The sequence below is a fragment of the Enoplosus armatus genome, chromosome 19 (genome assembly GCF_043641665.1).
Source record: "Enoplosus armatus isolate fEnoArm2 chromosome 19, fEnoArm2.hap1, whole genome shotgun sequence".
NCBI lineage: Eukaryota > Metazoa > Chordata > Actinopteri > Centrarchiformes > Enoplosidae > Enoplosus > Enoplosus armatus.
The window spans coordinates 18,695,075-18,714,397 of NC_092198.1; the positions used below are offsets into that span (position 1 = coordinate 18,695,075).

General features: G+C 46.2%; 1 protein-coding gene across 3 annotated transcripts in view; it reads left to right on the forward strand.

Annotated features, from left to right (window-relative positions):
* Positions 1–432: 432 nt before the first annotated feature.
* LOC139301840 (exostosin-1) overlaps positions 433–19,323 on the forward strand; it is a 167,444-nt gene continuing 148,553 nt past the window's right edge. The window contains exons 1-3 of one of the 3 annotated variants that reach the window (XM_070925318.1): positions 433–584; positions 669–726; positions 1,863–2,614. In XM_070925318.1, coding sequence (XP_070781419.1) covers positions 433–584; positions 669–726; positions 1,863–2,614 — 962 coding nt within the window. Of the gene's footprint in view, positions 727–1,862; positions 2,615–19,323 lie in introns of all 3 variants that reach the window. The other 2 variants (XM_070925319.1, XM_070925317.1) reach the window with 2 other exon arrangements.

The window sequence follows — 19,323 nt, forward strand, 5'->3', positions numbered from 1 at the left end:
TAACTTAATTCATATAGTAATAATAATAATAATAATAAGTACATTTCGCCTTCTTTTTTTCTCTTAGTGACTCCAAATCCCAAAATGCCGAGCTGTGGATAGAGAGGCTGCCCTGTGGGTCCAGCTGACCTGTATCTACCTCCCTGCACCTCCTCTCCTCATCATTTCCTAGTTCCTCATCCTCCCTGTTTCCTCTTTCCCTTTTCTCTTTTTACTTTGTACCCCCCCCCCCCCTCTTCAACCCCTTATCCTCCCATTACTTCTCCTTCTCTCCCCATCTCTTCCCTTCCCCTTTTCACCTCCTCTGCATCACTATCTGCCTCTCACCTCCCCCCGTCCTCTCTCTCTCTCTCTCTCTCTCTCTCCCTCGTTCTCCTTGCCTCTCCCCCCAAAAACCCACCACGCCCTCCTCTTCCTCCCCCCACAGCACACATGCAGGCCAAGAAGCGGTACCTGCTTGTGTCTGTGGGGGCCGGTCTTCTCTTCCTCGTCTACCTGTGGGGTCTGCAAATCGGGGATTTCCAGCAGCAGTCGTACCAATATCACCAGTTTCCCCAGTACCCCCAATACCACCAGTACCACCAGCAGGAATACCAGTACTACCACCAGAGCCAGGAGGTGCACCAGCCACAGCCCCTGCCCCAGAGAAGCCCGTCCAGACCGCCCAGGCACTGGCCGGAGTCGACCCAGCTGCTGGAGCCGTACCTGGAAGGGGGAGAGCAAGAGGTAGGCTGACAACAAAAATGAAACCTAGTGGCTCACTTAAGTATCCCGATACCACAATATAAGAATACTCAATCGCTATTATTATAAATAAGAAGTAAAAAGTTTGAATTTCTGAAAGTATTTTCAGAAAAATGTACAAAGGTAAAAGTACTCATTTTGCAGTAGGCCTTGTTCTTAAGTGTTCTTTCAAATGATCAAAGAAATAATAAAAAAAAAAAAAGACTATACATTTCTTCATGCACTGTTTTAAAATTGTGTTAAAGATGAATTATGAGTTTGCAGCTGGTCTAAAAGCTTTAGGGCCGTGGTTACAAGCAAAAGACGATGAATCGGGTGATTAAACAGATACAGAAATAACAAGAGAAAACAAACATATTTCTCTCGTCTTTTTATTCAAATGACACAATCTGAGAAGGGAACGTCACTATTTGGGAGAGCTGCCCGCGGTTCAGCGCCACGTTAAATAAAATGCATGGGCCTGCGTGGGTGGGGGGCGGGCTGCTTCGTGCATCAGTGAGAGGATGAGATGCAAATCAGGGACGGCCGGTTGGAGGAACGGATCCAGGGCTTAGGAGATGCCCAAACACAATGAGGAAGGATTTGCTAATTCTGCAGAGTTATCACAGGGACTCAAAAACAACAACAACAACAACAACAACAACAACGGCAGAAATACACCGTTCCCTTTATAAAGCAAACTGCCAAGAATGTGTGCTTGCTTCTATTTGATTGACGCTGTAATGCGGCAAAAGTTGAACCAGGTTCAACAGAGTACCTTGGTCCAGAGGCCTTGGTCCGGTGAACCGGCGCTTTAGGAGAGCCACCATTCAGCCTGTCATGTAGCCGTGTCGTCAGAGGTCCCGTGGCTCAGTCAGGCAACAAAGCAATGAAACCCCTTTTTTTTATAGTTTTAAACTACGGCTAAAATGATCTCCTCTACTGACAGCGTGAAGTAACAAGCGTGCCGACACAGATCTAAAGAACGCAAAGACGACTCATTCGCTGATGTTTCGGAGAAAGCTGTGGAATCGATTGGACTGATGAAACGAACCGCGTACCGCACACATACATGTGTGAATTTTACAAGGTGGTGTAATAGATGTGACGTTGCTAACTGCTTGTGCCTGTGTGTGCAGGAGGACAGCCCTCAGCTCCACCACCAGCACACCTCGCCTCGCGAGCGTCGCGCCATCCGCGACAACATCTACAAGAACAAACGCTGCCGCATGGAAACCTGCTTCGACTTCTCTCGCTGCCAGTCGGGCTTCAGGGTCTACATCTACCCTCCGCAGAGAGGGGACGAGATCTCCGAGACCTACCAGAAGATCCTGTCGTCCATTAAGGAGTCTCGCTTCCACACCACGGACCCTTTGCGGGCCTGCCTGTTCATTCTGGCTGTGGACACGTTGGACAGGGACCAGCTCTCGGCCCAGTACGTCCAGAACGTCAGGCTCCGCATCCAGAGCCTGCCGACGTGGAACGATGGCAGGAACCACCTCATATTCAACCTCTACTCCGGCACGTGGCCGGACTACACGGAGGACCTGGGCTTCGAGGTGGGCCAGTCCATGCTGGCCAAGGCCAGCGCAGACGTGGTCAACTTCCGGCCCAACTTTGACATCTCCATCCCCCTATTCTCCAAGGATCACCCGCTAAAAGGAGGGGGCATAGGTTATCTGACACTCAACGATGCACCGCCTTCCAGGAAGTACCTGCTGGTTTTCAAAGGGAAGCGGTACCTAACCGGCATAGGCTCTGAGACGAGGAACGCTCTGTATCACATCCACAACGGGGAAGATATTATTCTGCTGACCACATGTAAACACGGCAAAGACTGGGAGAAACACAAGGACTCCCGCTGTGACAGAGATAATGAAGAATACTCAAAGTAAGACTTACTTTTTCGATCTCTTTAGATTGTTTCAGCTGCTTCTGGGTGTCTTTCTTTGTTTTTTTTTTTTAATTTCCATTTGATTGGCTCTGAATATCTATCAACTAAGAGGATTTATCAGTGTCTTGTAGCCTTTTTGTCACTGCAGAGTCGGCTGTTACTGGTTTGTCATCCGGCAGAGACAGCCTGCATTTTAGCAGACATTAGCACATGTGGCAGTTATCTCATTATCGGCCCTTATTTGCTGTCGGTGATTTCGGGTGCATCATCACGGCTCCTCACAAGCGGGTGTTTGTGCGCAAGGGGTGTGCATGTCGCTGGGGTGAAAGCTCTCCCGCTCGGAGGGTGTCGGGGAACTAGCTGCTGTGCGCCAAGCTCCTCTCTATTTGAATGAAACAGGGCGGGGTGCTTTCATCTACGCATTTCACTATTGTCACGGGAGTTGAGCTTCACTGTTGCCGTGCTCCTGAGACAAAATGCAAGTGTGTGTGTGTGTGTGTGTGTGAAGGAGAGAGAGAGGAGTGGGAGAGCAGGCAGGCGTTGGCTGTTGAGAGAAGGAAAGTTTTGTCAGCTCAGCAGTTGGTCGAGAGAAAAGGTGATGCGAGACGGGAAGAGGAGTTCACCTTTTGAACACTTTTAGCAAGAGCTGGCAGCTGAAAGAAGAGGAGCCACTGAAGGTGGGGCGAAGCGGGAGCGGCATTCTCGACTCCCCTCGCCTTTTTCCTGGATGTGTTGGCGCCACAGTCATCCGTTGCATATTTTAGGTAGGAGATATTGCCGAGAGACCCGAAGGAAAAAACCGCCGCGGATCGGGGATCCTGCTAAGTGCCGCAGGACAGGAAGTGAAATCTTTTTGCAGTGAGCGTCTGCGTACAGCGTAGTCTGCAAATATTAGGACAGGGACACACTTTTCATCGCTTTGGCTCCGTTCTGGCACATTATATCTGAAATTAAACTAAGACTGTGAGGTTAAACCCCCAGTTTTAGGCCAATGCAGCGGGACGATGATCCCAAAAATACCGACAATGAATGAATGAATGAATGAATGAAGCCAGAAGTGAAGCTGCAGCACAGCAGAGCATCGATGGGGAAGATAACCATTTTCATAGGGTTGGAGACTCCCAGGCCCCCCCCCCCCCACCCCCTACGGAATCGGTTAACAGGTGGCTTTAAACTCACTTCAACTAGATGCAGACTGGATAAAACTGATTCAACCACCTGCACTATGACCTTGTAAAACAGTTGGATTGGATATTTGGATATCTGTTTATCGATATTTTTTATACTTGCACCTGTTGTTGATATTTTACGTTTGCACTCTTTCCTGCTTCGTACTGCACAACAATTTCCCTCCGGATGAGCAAAGCTCGAGCTTATCTTAAAACGCAGCGGGTAATTGGACAGAACTGGCACACCGCAGCGCCTCGACACGAGCAGGATCAAAAAGCCCTCGCTATGAAGAAAACTCTAAAAACCCTGCACATGTAAACCCCTTGCACAACGCTGCGACTCGCTTCTCTGATTTTATATTTCACGAGTGCAGTGACGAGTGAGCGGTGAATACAGGCGACAGGGATAGGACTCGAGTGCAGACAGAAGCAGGGGGACGGGATCAGTTCAAAGATTTCATTGCAACACAAAGGTCTAAAGGTTTGCAGAACCACGGGACAAGGCCCGGACTGGCAACCATATCCAAAAGCCCCCCCCCCCAAATCAGCCCAGGTTCAAACACACAGACAGGCAAAAGACACGAGGCACACGGCAACTTTAACAAACTGGCAGGGAACGAGCGGAAAAGGGCCGGTTAAATATCTGCAGGGCCGACGAGGAAAGTGGCAACAGGTGAGCGGGGGGAAGGTCAGGTGACTGGGACTGCAGGGAAAGGGGGACGAGAGGGAGGTTCCCAACGAAGTTCTTATGAATGAGGAGAGGCAGACTGTGACACAGGCAGGCTGCCTGCAAATGATCTACAACCAACTATAACCAGCATTATGACTTTATTAAAGTTGATTTTGACCGGGTAAATACATCCTGGTCCTCTTACACTGTGTTGTATACGTGCTGTATAAGAAGGGCCACATTTCATCTACTATTCATCTGACGTGGACGCAAACACCTTCGCATTAAAGCTTAAAGTCAGCAGTGACACCCCCCCCCCCCCCACACACACACACAGTTATTGTTTCATTTCAACTTTTTGAGATAAAGGAATGTGGATGTGGCTTGTTTTTCTCTACGGGTGTGTCGCGTCGATGTGAGCTTTTTCTTTAACTGCAAACTGTCTGGAATATTAACAGGGTGCATGAAGTGCATGAAGAGGTACGGTATGTATTGATGAATGTGGCTGGTGAAGGTGGTTTCACGAGCTGTTGGTGGTGAAGAAAAACCAGTGGTTCTGGTTTCAGTATAGGCAGCATAATTCATGGAGAAAAAAAAAAGGAGGAGGTTCGATTTTGCAGAACTGAATAAAGGAAACCCAACCCGGTACACTGTCTGCTGCATAACACACGAAGGGTGATAATCAATAGAGTGCATTAATGAACAGAGAGTGCTCAAGGGGCTCCTTCACTAACTACACAGCACATTAGTCCGTTTTCCGTCTGCCATCGGCCTGAAAACCAAAGGGCTTCATCTGACAGCGGCTGTGGGTTTAGCTTTCGTTTCTCTCTTCTCATCTTCCCCCCCCCCCCCCCGCCCCCGTTTTTCTCATCTGGCATTGAATCAATCTGTGTACTTGAAGACATATTTCTTTTGAAGGTTGCCATCTTTCTCACTTTTTATTTAAAAGAATAATTAAGTTGATCATCTATGAAAAGAAGCAGTAACTGATTTGGTAACAGTTATTGAGTTCGAATTTTCAACTTTGCCATCAGAAGGAAACAGAGACACACACCCGCCACGACTGGGGTGGTTGATTTTTAGCAAATGGTTCCCAGCACTGAGCGGGTGGAGAGCCACAGGTTTGACTGCTGAAGATCTAAAAGTGTCCACGCTAAATACTCCACACAGGATGACTTATTTACACCAAGATACGCAGACTTTTTGCTCTTGTACGTCATTAAAGAAGCACAGCAAATACAACAAATAACAAATTTTCATTCGCTTACAAACAAACGGTGACAGCCTCTGGGCGTGCTTGTGCCATATTAAATCGCCCATCCTATGTTTATCACGGTCAGATAAGCCAAAAGTTATCTGTGAACTAGCTGCCGTCTTGAAGAATCTTCTTCTTCTTCTTCTTCTTTTTAAGTAATCTGCGTTGCACGTCATTCCTGCTGGGTGTGATTGTTCTGTTACGATTGCATTGTTGTGCTCCGTATTGTGCACTCGTGGTCTTAAATTAAGATAAATCTGACTTTTTATTACAATAACATGTCATTGATTAAATGTTTTTAAGCCACGTAGAAACAATCTGATATTACAGTGGTTGTCTTGTGACGCCCCCCCCCTCCCACAAGTGGTCTGAGGGGTCGTAAGATGTTTGAAAAAACATATATTTCTGCTACACCAATACACTTTTTTTTTTGTCTTTGTGTGAATTACCAGATCATTTAAACTAATTAAAACGCATTGGATGTACTGGTCACAGCCAGTAAACAAATGCAATGTGTGAAGAGGGGTCGCGAGCGGACGTTGCCTCACTTGAAGGGGGTCGCGAGCTGAAAAGGTTGGCGGGGAACGGGTCACGGACGGAAGGTTTTGTACCCGAGAGTCGCGTGCCGTCGAACGCAGCCTCACAATCGCCTGAATCTTCAGGTTGTGAGTGAGAAAGCCTTGTCTGTTTTGCTCTGGTGTTTTACACACAGCACATCGATACAGACATCCCCCAGTGCAGTTTGAGGGGGGGGGGGTCCTGCACAGCAAGGCTCCCTGATGGGAACAGAAACCGACAGGATCTTGAAGCCTCGGGCGGTCGATAATTGCCCTCCAATTGAATTAAGCTGTGAATGAAGGGCATAGATAGAGATCTCATCTCCCACTGAGCGGCGCTGAATTGAACTGGGGCTGTTTTACTGTACATAGATAACAGCCGGCCTCACCAATTACAGCCTCGCTGTCTCTTAAGTGTATCGTAGCCGAAGAATGTTTGATACCGGAGGCATGAGGGGCTCAATTTTTGCGGCGCGGCAGATAAAAAAAACCCAAAACGCTTCATTCAGATCGCGGTCACGTCTGTCGAGGTGAGCGCTCGTGGTCGAAAGAGAGGAGCGAAGAAGAGCGCGTCGCCTCCTCTCCTCTCCCCTGTTCACCGAAGCTCCCCTGTTCTCCGGACTACAGCCATGTTCTGAATGTGTTTCTAAAAAAAAAAATCCCCAAAGGTGGCAGAGGAAAGTAAAGAGAGGGCTTCGACCGTAGATCTCGCCATGCCGTGCAAACAGGCCTCCAGACGGAGATGGCTGCGTGCAAAGCGTTAGCGCTCTTTCAGCTAAGGAAAGGAAAGTGACTTAAGTATGAATATCAAAATCAAGTTTTCAGTCCGCTCATCTCACTTCAGTCCTTTTCAGCGCAGCGGAGTGGCATCGTTCAAGCAGACAAGCCGAACTGTTGGCTGCATGACGGTCGACATAGTCCAACTTTAACCGTGCGCGGACGCTACAGGCACTTTGAACGATGCACCTTGTACAAAACAAGTTCTGCATCCCCTCCGGCAACCTCACATCCGCAGTATTGATCACTCAGAAGATCGAAGCCCGAAGTCTGATATCGCGTCGTATCGACACTCGCTCGTATAATACACACAGCCTCTCTGAAAGATCACGACGGACGGACGCCCCCCACACGCTCACACTTCGCTCTTCATCACCGCTGGACAAACGCGTCGACCACCGCTGATTGTTTCATAATAAGCAAGTAAAGGCGCCGGGATGAATTAGTCATAATGTGCTCTTTCCATTCGGCGTTTTGTAATTTGACGCGTCCCAGCGTGCGTAAAAAAAAGACACTCAGACGGAAACGCAGCTGCCGTCACATCTGTGAGTGTTTGGCAGCTGCAGAATTCAATATGTATGACGGGAGAAAAGGGGCTCTGACAGCATTAATTAAAATGTCAGCCGTGGTCATGTTGGGTGGCCGGCGCTGTCGACGTGCAGAGGAGTTTTTTTTTTTTTTTTTTTCCGGTTATTTCTTCCCCGGCCTTGTTGTGAGATGTTCTACTAAAGCCCATCAAAAGTCAATGTCCTCTTTCCTTGTTGTCTTGCTTATCTCCCTCCCTTTCCATCCTCCTCTCTTCACCTTCATCTCCTTTTTTTTCCCCATCCTCCCCTCACTTCTTCCGCGCTCTTCGCTCCCTCCACCGCTCCCTTATCTGTCCTCGTCCTCGCTCTCCTCCCTCTACGTCCCCCTCTTCCCCTCTCTCGTCTGCAGATGCTAAACTGAACCGTGGAAAAAGGCTTTACTGCTGTCTCAGTGCATCTTTAATGCAAGTCATGACGAAGAGCACCACGAGGAATAACAAGAGTCTGCCAGTTTCAGAGCGAGAGACAGAGAGAGAGACAGACAAACTCGGGACTTTTAAGAAACTTTGATGTGCGACGGATTCAACATCCTAATTAAAAAAAGAAAGGAAAAAAATCAGGTTGTTTGTGAAGATATGCACATGTGCAGGAGAAGGAAATCGACTCATGAACTTCAAAAGTGCTTTTGTTGTGTATTTCGGGGGTGTCTAGTTAGGGATGTCTGCACAGAGAATATACTTAAACATTGCATCATCCCTTATATACACAGTACATCTACTGGTTTCTCGCCCCTTTTTTCCCAGTTAAGTTGTGTCGTTTTTCCTGATCTGAACAGAGCGTTTAACCATAAAAGGTGTGGTACGTTTACAAATGTGTCATTTTAGGCGTTATGAATGTGAATGACTTGACTGAAGTCTTATTTATATGCATTAAAAACTAGGTGTAACTATCTGTTAAACCAAAAATAACACAGAAACTTAAGAAAAGAATCTCACCACGCGGTCCATTGAGTAGCGTTTGTGAGGCTTTCAGTTCTGTCACGTGATCTTCATCAGCGGATGGAGCTCGCAGATGTTCAAATGTCTGTTTGCGCTGAGGACTTTTCAGCCATGTTGGCTTAAAAGCTAAGTTCATTCCTGACCTTTGATGCGGTGGTTAAGAAAGCGATCTCACCCGGCTTTCAGTCTTATCACATGATCTTCATCTTTGAGGCCTTTTTTTTTTTTTTGTCCAGCAGATGAGTGAGTTTCATCACAACTGGGCAAACTCCATCTGCTGATAATCATGAGACACAATCGAAAGCTCCAGAACAGCTACTGGGAGCTGTTTGCAGATTCCTTACAGGATCTTTAAGAGTTTCTTGGGGGCCTTTAAGCGCCTGCACATTTCTCAGCCAGCAGAGGACGGCAGCTGAACTCATCGATACATCGAAGGCTTCTGCCAAGGCTGGCTGGAGGGTAAAAGGAAGCTCTATTGATCAGCTTTGACTTGGCCGCAGCAGCCAATCAGCAGATGAACAGAGGTTAATGGCCCTTGTGGATGTGTGAAAGCCAAACATAGATTGGCATTTAGCGCGACAAGGCCTTGGTATTTATTTTAGCTGACCCTCCGTCAGTCTAAACGGGGAGAAAGCAGTTCGTGCATCAGAGGCTAAAAGGAGCCACTGTGAGCGTCACGTTCGTCGGATTGATTGAACGAACTTTTTGCTTCTGCTCTCGGCGTTCAGTTCAAGATGCTTCCAAACTGCATCGCGCGTTAAGGTCGCGCCTAATGTTTGCCACCAAAAAAACTTGTGAACCTGCTTACGGTGACATTCTCTCATTGGATTCAATGCACAAGATATTGAGATACAGTGAGAACACCGGGAACCGAATGCTTTGGAGCACATTATCTGTGTTTTGATTATTCAAACAACAGCTGAAAATGTGATTAGAAAAATAAAATAATAATAAGGAGCAACAAGATATGGGTGTTGCCCTTGGGGCGGATTAGCTTTCTTTTCTTTGTTTGTTTGTTTTGTTATCGACCCAGCCGTCAACTTCGCTCGGGTCGAATCCCAGTCAGGTGGTCGGGGGGGGGGGGGGGGGGGGGGGGCAGGGTGTGACGAGGTTAATTGTTTGCAGTGGAAATAATCACGTGTGTAAACGTTGAAACATGTTAATTCAATTACCGTGCTACAGTTATTGATTTGAGTGTGCACGGTTGCGCCTGTGGACTAAAGCCCTGCCCCGTCTGTAATAGCTGGGAAGTCAGCTCGAGGTTAAGGGGGGGGGGGGGGGGGGGCGAATATGAATTGTAAAGCTGAAAATAACTTTATGCTCTTTAACTCCTTGATGGCCATTTTCTTATGCTGGTGACCCGTATTTAACCCACACGTTTCCCTAACCTTAACCGTCCACCACACCCACCTCCACCTCCCTGAAATTTCTGTACGGAACAAAGACGTACCGCTTCCGTGACCAGACAGCCGTTATGTTTTCTGTCAAATGTGGGAACGCCGATGAGCGACGTGGACATGTCATTTGTAGGAGACGGTCGCTGAAGCAGATGGAGTTGTCTGCAGAGCCGTAGACGTTCAAACCTTCCATGAATCTGAGCACTTCCCGGGGGAACCTCTCCTCCTGCGATTGCTTAAAAGTTGAGCTTTGAAGAACAACAAGCCTCCCGGATGCTCCGCTCGTACGGCCCTCTTCGTCTGCGAAAACAACACGTGATGCCGCGCTGTCTGTCTGCGGAAAGGCTGTCATTTTCTGCAGCCGCGTGAAGCGCTGCCAGCCTTCTCACTCAGCCCCGCATCGCTTGCTTTCCTCGTGCACCCAGAAAATGAGCCGGGAAACGCAAATTCAACTCAGTCACCGCTGTCGTTTGCTGCCTCTCTTTCTTTTCCCCCTTCCCCTCTGAGTCTTTACTCCCTACAAACAAAAAATAATGTATGATTTTTCTGTTTCGGTTGCAAATTTGTACTAAACCCTTTAACTAAACTACATTTAGTTGACAGCTACTGTTAGCAGTTACTTTTGAAATTGAGATTTTACACACAAAAACAACGTGATGCCATTAGAAACACAATGCATAGGTAAAGATTAAACCAGTGGTTCCCAGGTCTTTTTGGCTTGAGTTGTTAGCAGCAAGAAACATTTCCCCTCTAAACTTCTGAAAATGGTTTCAATTACAACTGTTCAAATTCTCCCACAAAAAAAAAAAAGAAGAAAAGACTAAAGAAAAATCAATTACAACAAATGTGTGTAGCAAAGATGACCACAGGGAGCGAGTTTATTCACATATGAGCCGTACTGCTGTAAATACTGCGAGAGAAAGTTAGTGGTATAAGTACAGTAGGACAGCTGGTTTGTTGTATTAGTACAAGAAGCGATAACTAAGTAGTTGCATCAGTATGTGTCTATATTGTGCTGATTCTGCCGCTGCTCAACTCCTTATTTTGGACACGTTTTGGACAACGTGCCAGTCCATGGGTTCATTTTCACAGCACGGCGCACTAAACTGAACTGCAGCGCCTCGTCACCGCGGGGCGAGGTCGAGGGTCCGTCGTTAAGGTCAGGGCAGACTTGCGGAGGATCAATGTGAGTCAATGCGGTGTCCTTCAAATCTCTGTAAACAGGGTAGCAGGGGTCAGATTTCATTGTCACGTGGCGAGAGTACGTGTAGAGTTGACCAACAAGACAAGATGGCGGAGGAGCAAAAGCACCTGTTTGCCAATATTTTGGATTTCGTACTCAACGCTAACGGGGAAGATTTAATGTTAGAGATCAAAGTAAGCGCTCTGCAGATAGTGAGCGTCAACGACGAATATCTTTTCCTGTTGTCTCCAGCTTACTAACCAGTGGGAAAATGTCCTCACTGTGGCATCCCTAACACACACACACACACATACACACACACACACACACACACACACACACGCACGCACCATCCTGTAGGAGTAACCAGTGAGAGTTGAGAGTCTCTCCGCAATTAATTTGTTTCTAGCTGCTACATTTATTCTAAGCTGAGTTCTGAAAACATCGTCTGCAGTTAAAAAAAAAAGAAAAAAAGAAAAAGTGTCCTTGAGCCAAACAACAAATGGCTTCCGGCTCCGGAGGTTCGGCTCAGCTGACCTCTTCACCTCCCTCTCGGGGACGAATTAACCGCCATTATTACCCGTCACGAATTTCATCACCACATTTGGTCTTTCGTCGTCACTTTTCCTGAAAACAAACGAAACAATCGGTGGACCGCGATAATTCATCATCGGTTTCAATGAGTTCTTAGTTATTTTCTCTGCTTTTTAGGTTGAAACCCTGACGTGTGAAACGGTAATGAGGAATGTTAGAGCGCGGTCTAGATATAACGCCCGTGCACTTAAGACGGGAAAGAAATTAATAGAAGAATATAAAGCAAGAAGCAAATGGTTCAATTAATAGAAGATGACAATAGAAATCACAAACCGGTGTAAAAAAAGAAAGAAAAAAAGATAAATATTTTTGCAGTATAGTTTTACTGTGAGCCTACATCTGTTTTGTTGTTTTTTGTTTTTTTTTTACAGCAGTTTTGACACAATCAGTATTAAATTCAATTAACAATAAAACAACAACATCTCATAAACAAATCTGCTGCTTTGTCTATTTCTGTCTCCGACGAGAAGAATTGCTCCTGTAAACACAAACACACACACACACACACACACACACACACACACACACAATGGCATCGCGAGGTCTGCTTAATTAAAAAAAAAAAAGCGTAGCTTGTAAACCAGGAGAATCTGAGCGTCATGATGGGAGTTTAGCGCCGAGCCGCCACATGCAGCTGTTTCTTGTTAATGCTGACAAACACACATATAAATATACAGTGTGTTTACAAACACACACACACACACACACACACACACACCACCACCACGTGCCGGAGGGAGGCGGCTGTTTAATAGTTTCAGTATCGCCGCCATAAGCTCTTCTCGCTCCATAACTCTGTCAGCAGGGATTTACAGCTCATTGGCTCTCATTATGAAAATGTGATATTGCACTTGAAGCCCTCAGGCTATTCTTGGCCTATGGACTTCTGCAGTGTCATGGTTTAGAGAAGGGGGGGGGGGGGGGGGGGGGCACAGACGGCAGCATCTTCATCCAGAGAGGTGGGGAGACTCGCATCAAGCTTATCCTGGCTTGTGTTTGTTTTTTTGTTGTTTTTTTTTTAGGAAGAGAGAGCCACCTCCTCAGGCTTAAACTTACACGTCAAACATGCATCACGTACAAGTAATAATATGATTAATGCGCATAGCTAGTATGAGGGTGGGTAAGTGCAGCGGGGTCATGCATGACGATTGAAAGGGAAGAGGTGCGTTTAGTCATGTTTTTGCCAAATGTTATTGTTCAATACATACTGTACAGATGGGCACCATGCAGTGAGAGTGAGCCCGTCACAACTAATCATCATTGTCATTCATTCCACTGACTGATCCGCTCGTTGTGTGTTCGCGATTCAGTTGCTTTTAATTGGTTTTGGGTTCATCAAGTGTCATCATATTCAACGTATTGTCTCATATAAGACAAAGAAAAGCAGCAAACCTTCACGTACGAGAAGTTGGAACCACGAAAACCAAATGATTGGACTGATTAGCGATTTCTCAACATTTGAAGCCTTTATCGCTGACGGAGGAGAGATGGCGAGAGATGAGGGAGGTGCCGCAAAGGGGTCGGACTGGAGCCCGGGACGCTGCACTTCAGAGGCTCCCTGTTGCGTCTTATCTAAGGGACTGATCCCGGCAGCGTCAAGGCATGCCGACCACAAGCGACCCCCCCCCCCCCCCTCCGCACCACGCGTTGAAATAAGGCTGAACACCAGCAGAGCTGAGTGTGTCTGAGTGTGAGTGTGTGTAAATATGATCAGAATAGATTACCTCTTATCTGTGTCCCTCCCCGGGCAGATAGCGCCCGGATAGCTGCTTCTTATCACATGTTGACACTCTCGACAAACCAGCAGCCTGCTCCTCCGTCCCCCCTTTCTTCTGCTTTCCCTTGTCTTTTTCTCCCCCCCCCCCCCCCCCCCCCTTTCCTTTATTTTTCCTTCAGTCGTTCCCCCTTTCCTCTGCTTGTTACCTCTCCTCTCCTTCGGCTCCCCTTTCCACCTCTTCGTCTATTTTCCTCCTCCTGCTCTGCCGTCCTCCTTCCCTCTTTCCTTTCATTCCCTTCTCCATTTACTTACCTGCTCATTTGTTACCCCGCCCCCACCCCCCAGATATCTCTGTCTTTCTGTCACCGTGGGAGGTCCGGTGTCCGTCTCGTAGCGTGACAGCAGGTTGAGATCTGGTCATTTCAAGGTTGGGATCAGACCGAAAAAGGGCTGTGTGTGTGTGTGTGTGTCTGCCTGCTTGATGCCTGTTAGTTCATCCTTACATGCTGAGAGTTTGATGTGCCTGAGGCGAGAGCTGCCTACACACACACACACACACACACACACACACACACACACACACAGAGTCATAAATATAGAGCAGAAATCGCCTCAGGGTTGGTGAGGTGAAAATGGTACGAGGCCCTTTGACTCCTGACAGACCATTTCTAGTTTGTCTGGAATTGTCTATGTGATATAAGTGTGTGTGTGTGTGTGTGTGTGTGTGTGTGTGTGTATCTGTGTCCATATAACTCACACTGACCTCTTTAGAATATTTTTATATTGCAGTAAATACATGTCGTGTTATGTTTAGACCCGCTTCCTTTTGCTCTATATTATTCATAATGGATTTTCTAAGCTGTTACCTATTCATTTTGATGCTCCAGTGGCCCAGTTTCTTCCAGCTTTCCTCTTCTAATTTTTTTCTCTTTTTTTTTTATAAATTCATTTTTCTTAACATGAGACGAGACAAGAGCATGAAGATTAAGAGCTTTTAAAAATATAGAGCGAGCGCGTAATGCAAACACGTGCTCTCACTGAAACACTAACAAAGCGTGCACACGTCTCCGTCATAGACCTCTGAAGCATTAAATGTAAAAGCTGTCCACAAAAGATACAGCGGCACAGACCCACCAGCCCCTGTGTCCCTAAAAAGGAAGGCAAGGAGTCAGTTTCATTTTTGGAATAGGACCGTTATCAATATTTCTACGGTTAACTTATCAACACATCCAACACTATCGCTCATTTGGAGTCGCGTTTGTGTCCGCCTGACGAACGGAAGGTCCAACATTCACTCTCCTTTTAGCTCTTTGGGCTCCTCAGCTGCTAAACGCTCCACTATGTTCGCCAGCTGGTGTCTAACCGTGTCTGTCTGGCTTTTAGAGCGTCTTTGCTGAGAAAAAAAAAAAAAAAAAAAAATGACACCAGGAGAGCAGTGAGAGTGAATAAAGACATTCAAACCGCGTGGCGGACCGCCGGCTTCTTGATCCAAATTGTTGTTTGAATTGTGTTGAATGTTAATTTGTTCTTTCTTTTTTTTTTTTTTTCTTTTTTTTTCTAGCAAGCCTTCGATGTCCAATTTCCATGTTCAAGACAAACATGGCACAAGAAGTGGAAAAAGGACATCGTGAGACAGAGGGGGAAAAAAAAATACGAATCAATTTGCAGAATATTTAGTTTCGCTCCAATCCAGGAAAATCCAAGAAAAACAGCCCAATATTCATTTATTTGCGTCAGGATTTATCGTACGATCCAGTTCGGTTTTGCTCAATCTGTTGTGTACACTGACTCACAAAAGTAAAGTATTCCTGTCGGTGTTAGTGCTGCTGTGTTGGCAGATCTTACCTGTTCGAGTAATTGACTTGTGTTATTTTTAATGGAGCCATATGTTGTTCCTGCTGACGGTGGCACACACACACACACACACACACACACACACACACACAAAAACAGTGCTGCTGCTGCTGCTGCTGTTTGACACCTTGTCAAGATTTCCTCTGGAGATTTTGTGTCGGCGGCAAATGCTCCAAAATGATGTTCTGCTGCCCAACTTTTGTTTCCCTCTCTCCATCTCCATCTGCGATTCACACCGCTCACAGAAGGAAAAAGGAAATTAACAAAGAACGAGCGGGAAGACTCCCTGCTTCTGATATTTCTGCTACGGCAAAAAAAGAACAGACAGAGCATTCACGACATTTACAGCTCAGCGAGGCGCGACTGACAAAATCGAACAAATAGACGAGACTAATGAGCTTCGGTGTGGCACCGCGTGCACTTTACCCGGGTTTTGTCATAAATACATGTATAATTGAGACAAAATGAGTGTCAACAAAATAAACACAAGCTTCGCTGATGTAGAAGTGTGTTTACTGCGGGGTCATCATGCTGGATGGCATTAGCTTATGCAGCTGTCCATATTATTATCTTGCACATGAAACGAGGGTGCCACGTATTGTAAAATCAATTGAAGTGTGCCCCCGTGAGATTAAGAATGAGAACAAATGTGCGATACTTGCATATCTCGTCTCCAGAACAAGTTTATAAACAGTTTATAATTGGGTCTGTTTGTTTTATGTCTAACAAGGAAATAAAGAAAATTAAAAAAAAGGGTCACACCAACACCAATAAGGCTACCGCGGCTACAGCACGAGGGTGAAATCATTTGCTTCATATTTTAGTAATAATTCACATCATCAACTGTTTCGTACTGATACTTTTACTTATTGATTACAGGGTGATTCACTGTTTTTCGTTTTTAGAAGTGTGTGAACTGCCAGCCCAACACACTGTCCTTTGCGACACTACTTCTCAGAAATGTTGTCTATCTTATCAAACGTCTGAACCGTATCATTCTTTTTGCGACAAATATTGACAGATGACCGAGACTTCATTCAAACAAACGTGGAACTTGACTTCGGTAAATGCTTCATTTCTCGGCGAGGACGGCGTAATTTGGAGCTTTGTCTCTTTTTTTCCGCCCTGTAATTTGCATCAAGTCAAGTAGTTCTTTCCAGGAAACATCTCATGGAATTATCAGGAAATTTCAGACCTGTAAAACTACGAGTTACCTTTTCCATGCAGTTCTCAATTGATTTCATTTTTTGGGGTGGGGGGGGAAAAGGAAAATACAACATCTCAGTAAACTTAACATGAAAGAACTTTCTCCACCGCCAGCCTTCTCCACACTTCTGACAAAGAAGGGAAAGTTAACCAGAAGCCACAAAAATCCTTCCTCGCGAATCTCCGAGTGAAACCGCGTCAGTGAAAACGTGTGGCGGCGTTTGTGGTAAATTTCCCTTTGTTTTGAAAGCTGAAGTGTGAATCTCAGTTCGCGGAGCCTCGCACGTCTGTGATGTGATGACAGCAGTTTTCTACTAACTTCTGTTTTGAGTTGTGACCTGCTTTGTGTGCGTTTGTGCGCGCGTACGAGTGTGTGTGTGTGTGTGTGTGTGTGTGTGTGTGTGTGTGTTTATGCGTGAGCACGTGCGCACGCCATCGCCACCGTCTCCAGTGACCCTGTCTGCTATCTGCTGACAGCTTCCTTGTTGTTTTGTTTATTTCGTGTCGCCATGTATTTGTTCCATATGCATATGCATGAGTAAACACACACACACACACACACACACACACGCACACACACACGCACGCACGCACACACACACTAATGCAATTTTCCCTCCCGAGCACAAGCGATGACACATTCCCCTTTTGAGTGCTATGGCTGCCGATTGGAAACTCAGACACACGCTCTCAGAAGTGAGCGTTCAAAGTCGCTTCTGTTTGTAAACGCTGAAGGCGAATTGGCTACGGCCGCTTCTCAGACGCTCCGTGTCAAAGCTGTTGGAGGGCTGGAGAATAAGAAAGCAGTTTAATCGAAAGTCTAATCTCCATTCTTATTACCTCCTACTTCTCTTTCTAACTGTGTGTGTGTGTGTGTGTGTGTGTGTGTATGTGTGTGTGTGTGTGTGTGTCAGATGAGCTCAGAGGGGTGTTCATCTCCACTCCTGTCACATCCGCACTGTCGCACTGGACTCCTTTCTACCCATATGAGTGCGGCCCTGGTGTTCTGCATGCCGGCTCACTGGGACACTTGATGGGACTGAGCCACTCTTGCTATGGAGTTGAAATGTGCTGCCGTGAAAAAAGTTGTGCTGTGGCTATACGTGGCCACGGAGATTCTACATAGAGACAGCAAGAACTGTGATTGGTCAGCTCGGGCTGTTTCCGTTTTCTCCTGTAACACACGCCCAGCAAAAAAAACAAAACGTGGGCTATATTATTCAAGCATGGTATAGCCCAAAAATGTCCAATGAAGCAGAGGTGCTATGAACAGTACATTTCTGATGCTAAACTATAAATCCAGCTTTACATGTTTACCTGAATAAAGTTAGGGGTTTTTGAGAGGAGAGAATTTAAACTGTGTCCAAGAGACGCAGGTGTAAAATGTGCTACTAGTGCCATTGTTTTATAGAAAGAATATATATATATTTAGCTATATTTATATTTAGCTCCGCCACCAACTCCTCAGAAAAAGTACATGGCTCTCCTTAGCTTGTTCGATGTTTACATCTCTTCAGCAGAAACTTGTTTACCTCAGCTCCCTGCCATTTGGCTCTTAGCAGATAGCGTACAATCAGTTTGTGTGCCGGGAGCTGCGGCCCACAGATTCCTACGGGGGAGGACTGGTGACAGCCATTGGGGCTCAACCAGATGGTGTGGAGGACCAAAACAATGAGCTGAAAGCTGCACAGAGCTGCAGGCTGGACTGTTGATTCTCAGTGGGATCAGCAGGGCTGGAATCCTTTTCACGGTAATGGGGGGGGGGGGGGGGGGGGCATTCAATTCAATGTTAAAACTATCATTATTGCTCAGGGAATCTTTGGAACAAGGCGATGTATACAAAACTAAACAGTGCTCTTTTCTGTGTGAAAATCCCTGCTAGATAACACGCTCCATGCTAAGAACGTTAGCACACATGTAACATGTGGAAACAAACAAAACTGTTTGCACCAAATAAACCTTTTTACCCTCACAATGTTGACTCAGTGATCCGCCCCCCCCCCCCCCACACACACACACACACAGCAGTCTACACCTGCACAGACACTGGGCTGTAAATATCAAACGTGTCTGATAAGATCGAGGCAGCGCCGATCAGTTTGTGACTCCATCTCTTTGGTTTGTGATTGAATCTGAAAAGTTTTTTTTTACCACCAGATGGATAAGCATCGGTGCCAACTGCGCTTCAGATCACAGATTCCCAAATGCCCAAATATGTTTACGCCATCCCAATGATCCTCCAGTGTGTCCCGGGCTTTAAGATATGAAACCACCTAATGGGATTCAGATGGGACACAGGCTAACTTTGAAATTCTGTGAATGTTTTTTAAAGGATTTCTCTGCCATCCCTCCTCTGTTGATACGAGCTGTAAGTACACAGTCTGACCCTGCGGTTTCACAGATATCGAAGTTTAGCAGCTTAAAAATGTGAGAAATGCTGCAGGAAAAGTAGGAAGGCATAAAATGGAAAGTGGGAAGTGTCAGTGTCAGCAGTGGGATCATATTTACATGCGCACACTCGTACAGCACAAACAGCCTGAAGTCGGGTTTTTCCCCCCTGTATCTATGCGGGACAAATATAGCAGTATCCAAGAGCGGTTACCGGTAGAAGACTGTGGTTGTACTGGTTGGACTCATTATCTACGTGTGTGTATTGTGTATTTGAGTCTGAAAGTCAAACTCCAGCCCATTTTCTATACAAACAATGTGAGTACTTTTAATAGTTTAGAGTAGTAATAATGATCATAATCATAATAATAACGCAACAAAGGCCCACATGGGTCAAAATGGCTGGATCCTACA